At 46.2% G+C, this 10705-nt stretch overlaps 1 protein-coding gene across 1 annotated transcript; it reads left to right on the top strand.

Annotated features, from left to right (window-relative positions):
• The first annotated feature begins 54 nt into the window (after positions 1–54).
• ARFGAP2 (ADP ribosylation factor GTPase activating protein 2) lies at positions 55–9178 on the top strand. The gene is made up of 15 exons (XM_031055735.1): positions 55–184; positions 1082–1154; positions 1668–1799; positions 1889–1969; positions 2762–2864; positions 3448–3504; positions 5152–5204; positions 5542–5678; positions 6224–6355; positions 6834–6962; positions 7042–7170; positions 7546–7672; positions 7790–7880; positions 7999–8117; positions 8541–9178. Exons 2-15 carry the CDS (start codon positions 1128–1130, stop codon positions 8559–8561), a joined length of 1338 nt encoding a protein of 445 aa, XP_030911595.1. The 5' UTR covers positions 55–184; positions 1082–1127; the 3' UTR covers positions 8562–9178.
• The last annotated feature ends 1527 nt before the right edge of the window (positions 9179–10705 follow it).

The following is a 10705-nucleotide window of genomic DNA, read 5'->3' as shown; positions in this document are numbered from 1 at the left end:
GGCAGGGGGTGGCGGAGCGGCACAGCCGTCGCTTCAACCTGGCTCTCCCTCTGCCTTCGCTTTAGTCGTGCTTCGACTGCGGCGCCAAGAACCCGAGCTGGGCCAGTATCACCTACGGGGTCTTCCTGTGCATCGACTGCTCCGGCGTCCACAGGTCCCTGGGCGTGCACCTCAGCTTCATCAGGTGCGTGGAGAGCGGTACCGCCGGCAGGGCTGGAGCAGCCCCCCCGCCTCGGGTGGGGGCACGCAGGGGTCGGGAGGGAAGCCTTGTCGCGGAGCCATCACCTCGGGGGTTACGAGGCTTGCTTGCAGGAGGTTCCGGGTCACTCAGCACTTCCAAAATGGAGTTTCCAGAGTGCCTCGAGTGGAACGTCGACACGTTGCTTTCGCTAACCTTGCAGAAACGCTGTCTGGACTTGGTATTGTAGGAAGAGAGACGAGAGTGTGGTGCGTGAATCTTGCCAGTAAGGCAGCAGTGTGGTGTACATAAATTTTCGTAATGCTGAGCAAGGCAAAAGGAGGCATATTGTTTAATCTTTTTGGTATCAGCCTAATGGGGAAAATGGTGTTGGCTTTTCAGCCTACTTCTTGTTTTCAGTACTTCTAAAATTAGCATTTTAAGTTAAGAGAACTGTGACCTTTACTTGTTAGGAGAGAAGTTGAGTAACTGGTATGGAGACACTCTGTGTCCCTTAGCTTTACTTGGATGTAGTCTCAGTTGCTTTGTCACGTGCTTTGGCTTAACCTGTGGGACAGGCTGAATATGAGTCTCTCATGTTGTGGCAAGATCACATGTAGAACGAAAGTTCTTGGCTGTGCTTTCCTAGCTCAAGCTCTTCCCTGTAAACAAGCAGTACAAGGGAGAGATCCTCAAAATTTGGATAAAAGCTGGTCTTTTTCCCCACTTTAAAAGTTGAAATTAATTTTTTAGAGGAGCAAAGAAATTCCCAAGATGTTCTTTCCACCTTTGCCTCCTACACTTTGGAACAGTAGTGAGATATCTCACCATTTTAGGCCAGAACTCAGTTTTGCATTTGGTTTGCCTGGTCTTTATTAATAGAACTAATTGGTTCTCACACAGGTCGACAGAGTTGGATTCTAACTGGAACTGGTTCCAGCTGAGGTGTATGCAAGTGGGCAGTAATGCCAACGCGGTGAGGAGCCTCTGTAGGCATTTTGCTTGCTTTCCCTCTTGCTCATCCACATCCTCTGTTTCTTGGGTTTTTTTCCTTTGTGTGGCTTTCTTGGTACCAGTCTGATCTGAAATGTGTAATGAAGGGGAGAATTTGTCAAAAGTGCTTGGACATCAGACTGTGACCTTTGCATGCGTTGTTTTCTGATGTGCAGATCTCTCATTTTTTTGCACCTCATTTAAATGAGAGGCATAGCCTTCTTAAATGATAGAAGTTAACAACACTGATCACTTTCAAAGCTCATGCTCAGCTTTGTGACTCAGAATCATCTCTCTGTAGAGAAGGAGGATGATTTTCATATGCCCCTGGAGTACAACTTCTTGTAGAAAGCTGATCAATGAATGGTTGGTTTATACTGTGTTCTTAGTTTTTCATCCTCTGTCTCTGGGAAGTTTTCTTTTTCTGTTGAGTTTGTCTAGTGCTTGCTTGAGTATGATCTAGCAGTCAGGAGACTGAATATTCCTCTCTTTTCAGACTGCTTTCTTCCGCCAGCACGGCTGTACCACCACAGATGCCAATGCTAAATATAACAGTCGAGCTGCCCAGATGTACAGGGAGAAGATCCGGCAGCTGGCAAGTGCTGCCATGGCCAAGTATGGCACTGAGGTAGGTCTGAGAGCTCTGGAGTGCTAGATGGGTAGTGCTGGATGCTGAGTCTTGGAGGATACCTTCTTTTTACCCTCTCCTCTCTTTAGTTGCTTATAGATGGACTGAGTGGAGCCCCTGGGCATTCCCCTGAGAAGAGTGATGCTGATTTCTTCATGGAGCACACACAGGTGAGAAGAGCTGCCTAAACCAGGCAGCCTTAATAGCTCTCCAATAGCCAGCTGTTCAGCCAGGAGCAGTCCCACTTAGCTTGGAAGGACTCTAAATTGTATAATTAATCAGTAGTAATGTGGAGGACATCAGATACAGTCATGTGCCTGGGACATAGTCACAGATCTGAACAGTCCTTGTAATATCCATGTCCTTTGTTTTTGAGACCATCTTTAGTTTCAAGAACTCAAAGCTACCACCTATGCCCTGGAAGATGTTTTGTGTGCTGTGTTAATGTTAGTTTCTTTGTACAGTTAAAGCAAGGACTAGCAAAGCTATTACTTTGAACTTTGGGTTTAGAAGAAACTTTTCAGTGCATAGACCCTGGTAAACTGGATTTGGGCAACTGCACCATGCCAGGCAGACTTTCTCAGGCAATGCAAGAATTGGCTGTATGGCAAATAGAGACAGTGGAAGTGGAGCTGAATTTTTTCCAGGAAAACTCATTCACACTTTCTCCCAGATTTAAACTCATTTCCTTTCACCTGGGAAGTCCTCACATTAGCCAGCTTGTCAAATGATTCTGTCATTCCTCCTGGCCTTACATTCAGCTTAGCTTCCTTTTTGTTGTTTTCATTTTTCTCCCTGCTAAGGGAATGTGGACTTGTCCATATGTTATGTTCAAGGAAGGCATAGTCTGAAGTTTGGAATAAGTTCCCTTTGGCCTAAAATTGAGTACAGGTCACTAAACCTGTAGTAAATTCAGGTTCATTCATCTTCTGGAAGTAACTAGAATGAGTATCTCCTTGCAGTCTTCCAGTACCTGGGATGTAGCAGATGCCAGCCAGAATCCTGCACAGTCTTCTCCAGAGATGGAAAAAGCAGCAAAGTCACCAGAAGGCAGTGAAGTTTCAAGTGAGTTCTTTACTGAATAACTTTTCCAAGAACCTGCCTTCATTTCCAGGAGAATACAGTTCTGTACCACTGTTGGAAGGGCTGAACTTATCCTTTGGTTTAGGCCTGAAGGAGTGGAAGTTCTGCACACTCTTATGATGTTTAGTTAAATTAGTGGAGACTTCTAAAAACACTGCTTCGTTTGGGCTCAGTTCCCTGTGTTCAGACATTATTTGTCTAAACATTCTTCTCCACCTCTTGAACTTGTTGGGTCTGAAAATGACATAGGACAGAAAAATTTCTAGGGTGAAGGACAAGGAAATCAAGAACCTGGGGGCATAGCTGTAATTTGAAACAGCTTTGTGTATTTCCCTGCAGAGTGTTTGCTTTCTTGTACTGTGTTAAGAACACTGCAGAAGGAATAATTTGCTCTGTGGAGACATAAAGTTGTTTTGCTTGGGAAATTGCATATTTCAAGCTGTAGCTGGATTTATTTGTGGGGGCAGAGGAGCTAGGAGAGATGTAGTAGAACTGTGAACATACTGGAAAGAAAAGGGTTGAGAATGAATCTGCTGAATGTTCTCTTCTGGTTTTGTGCCCACAGATCCCAGTCAAGGTCCATCTATTGACTGGTTGAGCACATCTCCTAAGGCTCCTCTAGGTAAGTCTCTTCACTCTCAGATCAGTCTTGCTCTTATACCCACAAGTCAGTAGTAAGCTCAGTGAAGTTGGAAACAATGAGCCAGTTTCCAGAATGTCTAAAACAAGCTTATCTCCCTGTTGAGCCAGTACTTAGGATGTTCCTGAAGTCCAAAACCAAGTCACAGTTTTCTGGAGGTTTCCTCCTCGTTTGGATAATTGAGTTCAAAGCGGTTGCTTTCCCAAAAGCATGTTTTTCTGGTTTTGAGCTTTGGACAAAACTTGGCATTTGCATATCTAGAACTTGGGTAATCAGGGCCACGTGGCTGGTGTTTTTTTTGGTTTGTTTCCCCACAGAACCTTTGGAGGCAAATGAATTTTTAGCTTTCAGAATAATAGGGATTTGTATCTAATTCTCCCCTGCCATTACTATCCTGGCTGCACACAGAACATCTGACTGGAGCTTCTTCCCTTATTGAGAGCGTGCTCCTAGCCCACAGTGGGTTCATTCTGGGTGGAAAGCCTGTGTCCTCAAGTGTCTGTTCATTCCCCATGTTTTACATCTCTTCCTCAGACATGTCCATGTATCTGTCAACACAAGGGGCTGCTCCTGCTGGAGGTAACTGGCTAACAGCTGGCCTGCGCTGGCTGCTTGTGACAACTCTGCTTGCCCCTCCTGAGATTCTGCCTTCAATTCTAACTTTAGCTTCCTGTGCTTAGAGGGAGAGAACAAGACAAAGTTTATATTGTTGTATTGAGATCTAAACCAGATATGTCGTATCTGTAAAGAGACCGTATTAACATTTCTGTTAAATGTTCCCTGAAATATAAAATCATAAACCCAGACAACCTCGATTCAAGTGTTAGGAACAGCAAGTGGAAAATAGTTCCAGATAGTGTGAATGTTTTGAATCCCCTTTTTTAAAAAGACTTATCAGACTAGAAAAGATAAAAGAAAACGTGTGAAGAATAATTTATGGGCTAACAAAAGTCATGTGGCTGTAGAAAGTCAGGAGACACACGCACACAAAATAAAAGCCCAAAAAGGGCAGTAAAAGATTTTGGACTTACCTATAGGAAGCTGGAAAATGCTTTGGGCAATCCCTCTCTGCTTTGTTCTTAGACTTTCCCAGACATCTGCTGCTTGGCTGGCCTTTGTCTGGTTTTACAAGTGTGGCATGCCCTCAAGAGTGACAAGTGCAAGGTGTTGGGGGACCTATTGCTTTTACAGCTTGCTGCACTTTAGGTCCATTTATTTTTGTATGTTCACGTAAACACAACTTCAGAGTTCTTGCTGCTTTGTCCCTAAGGCATTGGTGAGACTCTGACCTTCACATGCCTCTGAAGCTTCATTTTCTTGAATTTGTGTATGAGATAAACCTAGTCTTTCTCTAACTACCCTGATACCTGCTGCATAACACTCAGAGGAGAGTTCTTAATTCAAGTATAAGTTGCTCCAGAAATGAACATGCTTCTTTAGGCTACTAGCCTACAACTGTGCATCTTTCTTGCCTGGGTGAAATCACTCAGGCTTTTGATGTGAAGATGCATGGTGTGCCCTGGACGCTACTGCAGCTGGACTGTGGTGGATGTTCATGTGGGTTGCTGTCTAATTTTGGCCTCTTAAATTAATTCCCTTCTGCTTATTTGCTGCTTCACTCCTTTTCAGAACTTAAATCCTCCCTCATTGGAAAGAAGAAGCCGGGAGCTGCCAAGAAAGGGGTATGTCTGAGCTCTTTTATGGAGGGGAGGTAAAGCATGTCTTGCATTTCTGCTGTCCTTTCCCTGATTCTTGCTTTCTGCTTAACAAAGCTGTAGAGATTTGCTTTGAGGAAAGGAGACCTTAAGCAGACTGTATATTATTGCAAAAAAATTATCATTACTGGTTGTGGTCTGAAGCATATGTGGTTGATCTCTAAATGCTGGCCACTGATGGATTAACTCTTGGATGACAGGGAGACTGAAGTCCTCCCTTGCAGCAAGAAGTAGGATTCAGATTTTCTTCTACAATAAACAATCTAGGATGAAGAATTCACAGGATTTTGTTCTTGTTTTTAAGCTGGGTGCAAAAAAAGGTCTTGGAGCCCAGAAAGTCAGCAGCCAGAGCTTCAGTGAGATTGAGCGGCAAGCCCAGGTGGCAGAACAGCTGAGGGAGCAGCAGGCAGTGGAGTCCAGGAAACAAGCCGAGGAGTCCATGTAAGTGCCCTGTTTGGGATGGGTACCTTGCATACCTGAGGGAGAAGTAGTGTGAGGTTAATGCTGTTCACCCTAGGACCACCAAATGTGACTACAGAACATACTGCATGAGAGAAAGAGCAGTAGCTGTATGCCAGTATAGCCCTTGCAGCAGGGCACAAGTTATACTGCTGTATTTTATTCAAATTGGCCTTCCTGGAAGAGTGTAGGGAGCAGATACTTCTGTATTGTGTGTTTCCGTTCACCTTTGGACGGGACTGAAAAATGCCAAAGGCTGAACTGGATGCATCATTCTGGGTGCAGGGGTGGGGAGAAGACAGATATTGTGATGCTTACAGTAAGGAAATCATGGTTAGCCAAAGAAGACTTGAAACCCAGCAGAGGAGATGACAAAACAAGCAGTATCTTTTATGCAAGGAATTTTGGCCGAGCTGTTGTGAAAGTGGCTGTTTTGAAGGGTGGTTGGGGTTACTCACTCATTCTTCTACAACACAGGCAGCGAGGGAGGGTAATGAGCTGGTGCCCACCATGGCTTTTTCCCTTAGAGTCACCTCAATGCGACTGGCTTATCAGGAACTGCAGCTTGTTCGGAAGAAGGAAGAGAAGAAACTCCAGAACCTCGAAGGGAAGAAACGTGAACAAGCAGAGAGGCTGGGCATGGGATTGGTATCCAGAAGGTACTTGGCTGTAGATGGCATAGTATAGACAGGTGTCTTGGAAGTACCCTGCTCTGGAAAAGTTTCTTGAAGGAGGTAGTTTGCTCTTGCAATAGATAAGGAGATGAGTTCAAGTGCTCATATGCTTTTCTGTGACTGAAAATGCTTTGGGCCCCAGAAGGAATAGAGACTCAGTTCAAAGGTTCTAGTTCTCATTTGAGCTTTTCCACAGATATGTGTGGCCTGTCAGTGTCTAGCACTAGAGCCCTGCTGCTTGACAGGTGTCCCCCTGTAGAATCCTTCCTTTGAGAAGGTAGCTCAAGACTTCTGAGGGAGCACAGATAAGTGGTGAAGGGGGCTGACATCCCCCAACTCTCCCTCAAAACCTGTGTTACCTGCCCTGCCTGTGAAGACTAGATTGAGTTTTGAGGCAGACTGGTTGTAGGGACTGGATGCTGTCAGACCCATCAGCCCTGACTCTGCCTGTTTGCTGTGCTAGTTCTGTTTCACATTCGGTGATGTCTGAGATGCAAGTAATTGAACAAGAGACACCGCTGGTAGCAAAATCTTCCCGCTCCCAATTGGACTTGTTTGAAGATGGTGGAAGCTTCACATCCGGACCCCCCAAGTAAGACTTAGCTTTAGTGTAGTCTTTGCTTATTCCTGAATTTTATGTCTGGCATAAATTACTTATTTTTGGTACCTAGGTACAAATACAGTCCCTTCTCATTCGAAGATGCATTTGGCTCACGATGGGAAACTGACTCTTCATGGGGTATGGACAAAGAGGAGGAACTGGAGGTGACCGTTTCCAGCATTCGGCCGGTGTCCGAGAGGTAAAGTGCTTGCCACTGCTAGTGTACCTTGTGCCCTTGTGTAGGGGACAGAGGATAAGTGTGGGAGCTGTGGCATAGATGCTGCTGTAGCAGGAGCTTCATGCTGTAGAAAATTACTTGCACAGACAAGCCTAAGAAAAAGGGCCTTGAGTGAAAGGGCCTTGGGCACTTCTTTGCCTGTCATGTCTGTAAGTTTATGCAGCCTTTGTGGTCATTGAGTGCTGATTGTCCTAAGATGGGGAGAGGACAGCCCCAATGCAACTAACACTTAAGGATGACTTGCTTTCCTTTGATTAGAAGAGGTCTGAGACAGAAGTCTTGATTCTTTACTGTGTTGGTGAGCTTAATCCGAGCTGTCTCCTCTTGTTTCCTCAGACCCACCAGTAGGCGAGAGATTGAGAACAGGCCATCCATGGTGGAATCCAATGAAGCTCGGCAGAAGTTTGCTGGGGCTAAAGCTATCTCTTCAGATATGTTTTTCGGGCGGGAGGCAGATGCTGAGGTAGATGCATTCTGCAGTGCTTACACTGGTGCAGCTCTGGCTTTACCTCCTCCTGTTTGCTCAGGTTCTACTTTGTTCCCTTCCTATACAACATTTTTGTCTTGTTTTCTGCTGCAGTATGAAGCCAGATCCCGACTGCAGCAGCTCTCAGGCAGCAGTGCCATCAGCTCTGCAGACCTGTTTGGAGAGGCTGACAATGTGCACTCAGGTTTGTTAGCAGTCAGTGGGTTGAGGAAGGGGGCAGCTTTGGAAGACCTAAACTGGAGGGGATCAGGGTGCTTTTTGGAGCTGACGGACTCTGGGCTAACTCCTCCTGGTTCTTGCAGGTGGTGTGTCTATTGGAAATGTCCTGCCTGCAGCCGACATTGCACAATTCAAGCAAGGAGTGAAATCAGTTGCCGGCAAGATGGCTGTCCTGGCCAATGGGGTGATGAACTCCCTTCAGGTGAGTTTGCATTACGGCAGCTTGAGAAAGACTGCTGTCACATTCAGGGACTTCCACCATAACCTGGCTTCCATTGGAGTTATCACTATCTTCTCAAATTATGTGGAAAGTCCCAGGTAGACACCTGTCTTTTGTAGCTGTTGACTGCAGTACAATAGCTGAGCAATTGCAGGAGGCCAGTGAACTTGGCCAGCCTTACCCTCCTGCTGCACAGGACACCTTGTTATGTCAGATACATCTTCTCCCACAAATTCCAGGCAGAATTTTAGAAATGAAGGTCATTTTACCTTCTGCCTTTGTACAGCATCCTGTCTAGAAAACCTCACACTGCATTAAAATACCAAACCCCCCAATTTCTTGTTATCTGTCTCTGGATTTTGCATAAAGGTGTTGTAGCAAGGTGTCTGTCTGTTTCCTCCCTAGGATCGTTATGGTTCATATTGATGACCCAGGGACTGCAAGGGGAAGCCAGCAAGAGGCACTGATGCCACCTTTGCCTGGAGTAAACTCCACAGGATTGTCTTATTTGTCTGGGTTGGGTGGGCAGGGAAGAAGGTAAGCACAGGGGGTCAGGACATGGCTGTGCCCAGGATGCTTTCTGAAGATCTCTGGATTCCACTCTATTAAAATTCAATGTGCCCTCATACCCACTGCTATCTACTAGCCAGTGGAGACAGGCCTTCTTACAGGGTTAACCTCATTGCTGTAAAAGGTATGACAGGAACTCCTGGGCTGCCCTCATCAGTGCTCCTGTCCTTCTTTGGCCCATACCTTAGCTCAACAAGTTACAGAGAAAAGGGGAATGCTATTTTTCTGAACATCATGTGACATGACTGTTTTTTGTTGTGATCACTGCTCCCAATCCATGGTGCTGTGGAGTCCTCTGTATTTGCAGGGTTTGCCTTTTGCTGTGATCTAGTCCTTTTTACTGTCTTCTAAACCAACATATATGAATGCGGGAGAAAAAAAAATCAAATCAAAGATTATTTTTTTAGCTTCTAACTACATCATCAGCAAAAAAGGCCCAGGTAAAGAAGTAAAGAAATTCACTGGATCCCTGATTTGTTTTGTTGCCCAGCTTTGGATCAGATCAAAGTACTGAGCCTCTGACTTAACCATGAGGTGCAGCAGTGAGGACATTTCGTCCTGTTCAGTTTAGTCTCTGGTTATAACAAGAGTGCTTTTCTCTTCCTTGGACTATGGTATCGAGGACTAGGTAGTAAGAAGGGTGGGAAAGGGTGTTAGCAAAAGAGAGGCTGGGGCTGTTTGTTCTGGAGCCTTCTGTCTGTGACTGGGAACAGGCTTGCATGGGTTTCACCTCTCCTGTCCAGCTGAGGGGCTGCGGCAGCTACTCAGCTGCTCTGTGCTGATGTTTCACTTTGGTGGGGCACGAGGGGGGTAAGGGTCGGGTCTTCCTGACACAGTTGTGTCAATGTCACAATACCCACAGCAGGCTGAGGCTGCAGGGAGCAGTGGTGTGGCTGCAGGGTGTGGTGGTGGTCCAGGCACTCAGGGGTGGGGCCGGCACCTTCCTCGGCCGAGGGGAGGGGTTTCTGGGGCCCTCCACTGGTCCTGCCCACCTGATACCGCCCCCCTGAGGAGGGGCTGGAGCAGCTCAGAAGACCCGAGATGCAGCAGAGGCCTGACACAGCGTGCTTTATTTGCCAGGCTGTCACAGCCACTCACCAAGCTGGGAGAGAATGCACAGAGAATAAATAATTTAACTTACAATAAATAAATAACCCTGCTGGCACCCTGCTACAAGCTTTGGGTTACCAGCCTTGGTGGCCTGTGCTGTAGCACTTTATGACCAGGAGGAGCAAGGAGGCTCCCAAAGAAGCATGAGAAACTGAAGTTCCCCCCAAAATAACGAGTCTATGCAAGCTGGGGTGCAGGAACTGGGCTAGACAAAGTGTTCAGGTCTGTGGAGGTTTAAACTGCTGAGTTGGTTGCCATTGATGCAATGTAATCCTACTTATTTTTGTAGTTTTAAGGGCTACACTGCTGCTCCAACAATACCAATATTTACAAAAAACCCCAGCTTGATCTCATTTGATGACTGCTTCCTTTCCCCTTAGTGCTTCTGCCCACCTAGCCCCAGTAGGTGCTCTATATGCTTGCAAGCCATACGACCTGTGGCCAAGGAATTTAACAACCCTACCCCTCTTTTCCAAATCCTCTGAAACTCTCTTCTCCAAATGACCATAATATGCTGTCGGAGGGATGGGGAGACCTCACAGAAGGGCACTTAGTACAGCAGCGGAGCCAGACAGCACCATGCAGTACTTACTGCTATCTAGCTTATTTGCTGTATTTGCTTTGGCAAGTCTTGGACACATGGAGGAGAAAGCACAAAGCAGAGACAGGTTGCATGGCAATATCTAAGCATCCCTTTTTTAGGAACTTCAGGAATTTCCTTACCTTTGATCATATGCAGATGCAGCTTTACTGGGAATAATAATGGAACACAAGTGCAGAGCTGCTGCTGGCGATTTAACCACTCTGTTATCTGGGCCAAATCTGAGCAGAGCTACACAACAGATCACTGGCAAGCGGCCTGTACTAGCACTCCCGCGGCTTCAGCACCT

Source organism: Geospiza fortis, unplaced genomic scaffold, assembly GCF_000277835.1.
Source record: "Geospiza fortis unplaced genomic scaffold, GeoFor_1.0 scaffold66, whole genome shotgun sequence".
NCBI classification, from domain to species: domain Eukaryota; kingdom Metazoa; phylum Chordata; class Aves; order Passeriformes; family Thraupidae; genus Geospiza; species Geospiza fortis.
Note: the sequence above shows the minus strand (reverse complement) of the source record. Positions and strands in the feature narration are given on the sequence as shown.

What these genes read in the sequence shown, in the direction of transcription:
- ARFGAP2 (XM_031055735.1), top strand. Translation starts at nt 1,128, where the DNA reads ATGCAAGTGGGCAGTAATGCCAACGCG. An exon ending in TGGGCAGTAATGCCAACGCG is followed by an intron (nt 1,155 to 1,667) that starts GTGAGGAGCCTC and finishes CTCTCTTTTCAG; the next exon opens with ACTGCTTTCTTCCGCCAGCA. An exon ending in GGGTGATGAACTCCCTTCAG is followed by an intron (nt 8,118 to 8,540) that starts GTGAGTTTGCAT and finishes TTTCCTCCCTAG; the next exon opens with GATCGTTATGGTTCATATTG.